Source organism: Propithecus coquereli, unplaced genomic scaffold (genome assembly GCF_000956105.1).
Source record: "Propithecus coquereli isolate 6110/MARCELLA unplaced genomic scaffold, Pcoq_1.0 Scaffold137, whole genome shotgun sequence".
In the NCBI taxonomy this organism is placed as follows: Eukaryota; Metazoa; Chordata; class Mammalia; order Primates; family Indriidae; genus Propithecus; species Propithecus coquereli.
In genome coordinates, this window is record NW_012137969.1 from 808437 (window position 1) to 813843 (window position 5407).

The 5407-nt window shown below is 38.9% G+C and overlaps 1 protein-coding gene across 1 annotated transcript in view; it reads left to right on the forward strand.

Annotated features, from left to right (window-relative positions):
* TRIM4 (tripartite motif containing 4) overlaps positions 1 to 4022 on the forward strand; it is a 20323-nt gene extending 16301 nt beyond the window's left edge. The window contains exon 4 of the mRNA XM_012638879.1: positions 2360 to 4022. Coding sequence (XP_012494333.1) covers positions 2360 to 2946 — 587 coding nt within the window. The 3' untranslated portion in view covers positions 2947 to 4022. The remainder of the gene's footprint in view (positions 1 to 2359) is intronic.
* Positions 4023 to 5407: the final 1385 nt, after the last annotated feature.

Here is a 5407-nt window from a genome sequence, read left to right on the forward strand (position 1 = left end):
AAGAAATCTGGAGTGACTATATTAGTATCAAAGTAGATTTCAGAGCAAGGAATATTCACAGAGATAAAGAAGGTCTTTTCCTCACAATAGCGGGGTCAATTCATCAGGAAGACATAACAGTTCTAAACATGTATGCACTTAATGACAGAGCTTCAGAATATGTTAAGCAAAAATGAATAGAGCTGCAGAGAGAAATAGACAAATTCACAATTACAGTTGGAGTTTTCAATACTTTAATAATTTTTAGAAGAAACAGGCAGTAAATCAGCAAGGATATAGTAGACTTGAATAACATTATCAGTCAGTTTGACCTGACTGATATTTATAGAACACTCCATCCAATAATTGTAGAATACATGTTTTTTAAGTGTATGTGGAACATTTTTCAAGATAGATCAAGGTGGCCATAAAACGAATTTCAATAAATTCAAAGTATTTAAATAATACAAAATATATTATCTGACCAATTAGTAACAAAAATGTCCTTGGAAAAAATCCCAAAATGTTGGGAAACTAAATAGCATACTTCCCGATAACTCATGAATCAAAGAAGCTAAAAGGGAAATTAGAAACTACTTTGAATGAAATGAAAAGGCAAACACAATATATCAGAATTTGTGGGATGCAGCTTAAGCAGTACTTAAGGGGAAATTTATAGCACTAACCATCTATATGAGAAAGGTGAAGTTTCTCAAATCAATGACCTCAGCTTCCACCTTAAGACACTAGAAAAAGAAGAGCAAGTAAAGCCCAAAGTAAACAGAAGAATGGAAATGATAAAAATCAGAGCAGAAGTCATTGCAATGGAATTAAAAAGAACAGAAAAACCAATGAAAGCAAAAGCTGATGCATCGAGAATATCAATAAAATGATATACCTTTAACCAGAAAGATAGGAAAAGGGAAGACATACATTACTAACATCAGGAACAAGAGAGGTGACAGCGTTATGGATTCTACATATATTAAAAGGATAATAGAATATTATGAGCAACTTTATTCCGATAAACTCGACAACGTTGATGGAATGGATCAACGTTGATGGAATGTCCTTAAAAGACACAAATTACCAAACCTGACTCATGAAGAGTAATCTTACTTCTATTAAAGAAATAGGTGTTGTAGTTAAAAAGTCTCCCAAATGGCTTCACTGGCGAATTCATCAAACATTTAAGGCATAAATGCCAATTCTACATGAACTCTTATAAAAAAATGAAGACGAAGGGATATTTCTCAATTCTTTATGTAAGGCCAGCATTACCATAATACCAAAATCAGACAAAGACATTACAAGAGAAAAGAACTATAGATCAATGTGTGTTATGAATACAGATAAAGATATTCTGAGAAAATATTAGCAAATTGAATCCAACTGTATATTAAAAGGATAATATACGATAATCACAATGAAGCAAGATTTTTTTTCTTTTTTATTAGCAAGGTTTTGCTGTGCTCAGAAATGAATGAGATTTATCTCAGAAAAGCAGGGTTGGTTCAACTTTTGAATATCAATGTAATTTACCATATTATTGAACTAAGAAAGGAAAATCATATGATTGTCTTAGTTGATGCAGGAAAAGCATTTGTCAAAATCTAATACATTCCTGATTTTTTTAAAAAAACCTTAAACTAGGCAGACAAGGAGAGTCCGAGGGGGAAGAGAATTTGCAGACAGGGAGGCTAGGGAGGAAGTTATAGATACAGTTAAGGTAAGAGATGGGATAAAGGGAATGGTGACAGGAGTGGAGAGGACGAAAAGACAGTGATAGATTTCAGAAGTAGAATTGATAGGACTTGGTGACTAATTAGCCTTTGAGGGTCAGAGGAAAAGAAGACTTAAGAATAAACTCAAGATTTGAAAGCATGAGTGTTTGTGTGGAGGTAACGCTCTGACAACTTAGAGAACATAGGAGACAAGATGTCTGCATGTAAGGCGGTTAGTCCCAAGAGAATAGAAAGGGGTGTAGGATAATGAGTTCAGTTTTGTTAATCCCTGATCTATGTGATGTCTGTGTGAACCTATACAAGAACCAGCTAGTCAAAAGCCTTGGTTTTAGTCCTGAAACAAGTCAGAATTTGTTACTCTTTCACCAAATTTTATGCTGATCGTGAACACTTGAGCCGCGAAATAAGGAGCTCCCCATTTTCTGGGGCTTACCCTTTCAGAGCAGAAGGGAAATAAGGATTTCTGGTTGGGAAAGGCCATTCTAGGGCCTGCTAGGGCCAGCTGAGGAGTCATCCCTGACAGTGCTTATTGGGAGGAGCAGGAGGAAAGTGACGCTCAAAAAGAGGGGCATTTCTGGAGGAGGGTTGGCAACAAACTGCTACATTACTTATCTTAACTCTCATTTTCTCTGCAGTGGCTGTAAATGTAGCTGAAGACACAGCTCATCCCAAACTTGTCTTTGCCCAGGAAGGGAGATATGTGAAAAATGCAGCATCAGAGAGTTCATGGCCAGTATTTTCTACAGCATGGAACTACTTTGCTGGATGGAAGAATTCTCAGAAGACCACACACATTGTCGAGAGATTTCAACACTTGCCCTGTGTTCTGGGAAAAAACATTTTCACCTCAGGGAAGCATTACTGGGAAGTTGAGAATAGAGGTGGCCTGGAGATTGCTGTGGGGGTGTGTCAGGAGGACATCATGGGGATTACTGATAGTTCAAGAATGTCCCCCAATGCGGGAATCTGGGCTATTCACTGGAGTTCAGCTGGCTATCGCCCCCTAACAAGCCTCCCTTTAATTCCCCCCAACAAAGAACCAGCTCTTCACCGGGTAGGGGTTTACCTAGATCATGAGGCTGGCAGTGTCTCCTTCTATAGTGCCATGGATGGACTGCACCTACACACTTTTTCTTGTTCTTTTGTCTCCCGTCTCCGGCCGTTTTTTTGGTTAGGTCCATTAGCATCTTTAGTCATCCCACGAGTGACTGATGGGAAATGAGGCTATTCTTCTCCTGCCTCCAAATCCTTCCCTGTACCCTAGCTCAGTGGCACACATCCCCTGGCCCTCTTCTTTGGCTTCATGTGTCAGTATCCTGGGTAGTCCATCTTCTGGGTCTCCCTAATTGAACCATTTGGTATTCGTCCAACATGTGCTTCAGAGGAGTCAGGTCCATGGGAGGTAATTCAGGCCAGTGATGATGAGACAGGAAATTTTCCAAGGTGCTTCTGGGGAATGTATTTGTAGTTTTAAGGAAGAGATGTTTTGGAAGACATAGCCCCACTTCTCATGTTAGCAGGTATTTTGGAACTGAGGAGAACACAAGAAGAGTGGAAAGGTAGAAGAAACACAGTCTTTGTTGCCCTGGTTAAAGTGCTGGAATTTCCCTAATATGAAGCTTCTTATTATATGAGATAATTAATCCCTTCCCTTATTCTATAAGGCAATTTCCATTGCCTTTGGTGACTTGCTGCCTGAGGTACCCTGACTGGCTCTATAGGCACATAGCGTGCACGTCCCCTGTATAGGCTTGTCTCACTTTCTCTGCAATTTGTCAAAGGTACAGAATCCCTTTCCATCCAGTCACGTAATGCCTTTTCTTTTCAGTAAGTACTTATGTCTCCCACTTTTCCAGCTCAGAACCTTGAGGAAGTTTCCCCTAACTCTGCCCATGCTGCTTGTCCTCTGTTCCTGACCATGTCTCTGCCCTCAACCATTTACTGTACTGCACATTTGTCAAGTTCATAAGTTTTTTATAGAGGGCTGTTAGTGTCATAATGACCATGTTGAGAAACCTGTGTTAAATGTCTGTATTGTCCTAGCATCTTCATATCATTCAGCCTGGTGAGATGGAAATTTAAATCCTCTTTGTACAAATGAGAATACTGAACACTTCAGAGTAACTAGCTCAGGATTGCTTAGCTGGTTAATAGGAATGTTGAGATTAAAATCCAGATTTGTCTGAGATGAAAGCCCATACTCTATTCTACTCTACCTTTATGTGTAAACGTTTATTGAATGCTGATTGGGTGTAAGCATCACTTTGTTTCAGGTTACTACTTTGTTATATGTTTTTATCCTGTATATGTTTCCCTGGCTTTACCTTTCTGCTCTAGATTATATGTACTCAGAGGATTGTGACAATTACTCAGTTATTTTAAAAATAATGATTGTTTCTCTTTGGTATAAAAGTCATGTGTATGTATTATATATAATTTGGGACATACAAAAAGTACAAAGAAAATTAAAAGTTATCTATAATCCCACCACTACTAACATTTTAATATATTGTCTCCTAGATTTTCAATAAATACTCTCTGGCAATGGTTTAATGACGATTCTTACAAATTCCCAGCACTTTCCCTTTCCCTCCCTATGTCTCAGCCCATCCTCGCGTGTCTTCGTTTTCAATCTCAGCAGCCCACTCATTCAACAATTTCTACTGACTTCTCAAGTTCCCAGGATACTTGCTGTTTTGGGTTGAATTGTCTTCCCAAAAAGTTGAAGTCCTACCTGTGAATGTGACCTTATTTGGAAATATTAATAGGATCTTTGCAAGTATAATCAAGATGGGGTCATTTAAGTGGGCCCTAATCCAGTACATCTGGTGTCCTTTTAAGAAGATGGAAATTTATACACATGCCCACACATATATCCATGTACACATACAGGAACATGCCAGGTGAAAACACAGAGGGAGGTTGGCTCTGGGAGATGGAAGCAGATTGGAGGCAGAGCTTGTTACACTGTTACAAGCCAAGGAACACCTAGGGCCTCCAGAAGCTAGGACAGGCCAGGAAGAATCCTCACCTAGAAGCTCTGTAGGGAGCATGGCCCTGCCAACACCTCGATTTCTGATTTCTAGCCTCCAAAAGAGGATAGACAAAAATTTCAATTGTTTTTAAGCCACCTGGTTTGTGTACTTTGTTATGGCAGACCTAGGAAACGAATATACTTGCCCATCAGGAATTCCTCCATTATCTGCCTCATTAATTTCTAATCTTTTGGAAACTCATCAGTACCTTTCCTCCACTGTTCCTTCTGGGCTGTCGGAAGGTTGCTCGATTCTGCTACAAATTCTTGTTTTCTGACTTCAAGTGGGCTCTTTGAGCTGCATGGTAAACTTTACTTTTCATCCCTCAACTTCTTTTTACATCTTTGGTGGCAACAATTCCAAACCTTTTCCTCTTTTGTCAAGCCTTTGTGACTGCCTTCATACTTAGTATTGCAAAGAAGTTGCATCTTCAACTGAGAAAAACTTTTTGTCTGTCCCTTTTATTCTTCATGTTTTCTTGCCTTGGTTTTTGAGTCTTGATATCAATCCTTCTGTTCTTGTCAAGTATGGGATGGGATCTATGTGTCTGTATTTATTTTGAAAAAACAAACAGACACCAAAACAAAAACAAACCTCCCAGAAAGTCTGCATGCTTCTTGATGTACAAACAGGATTGAGAAGAAACTG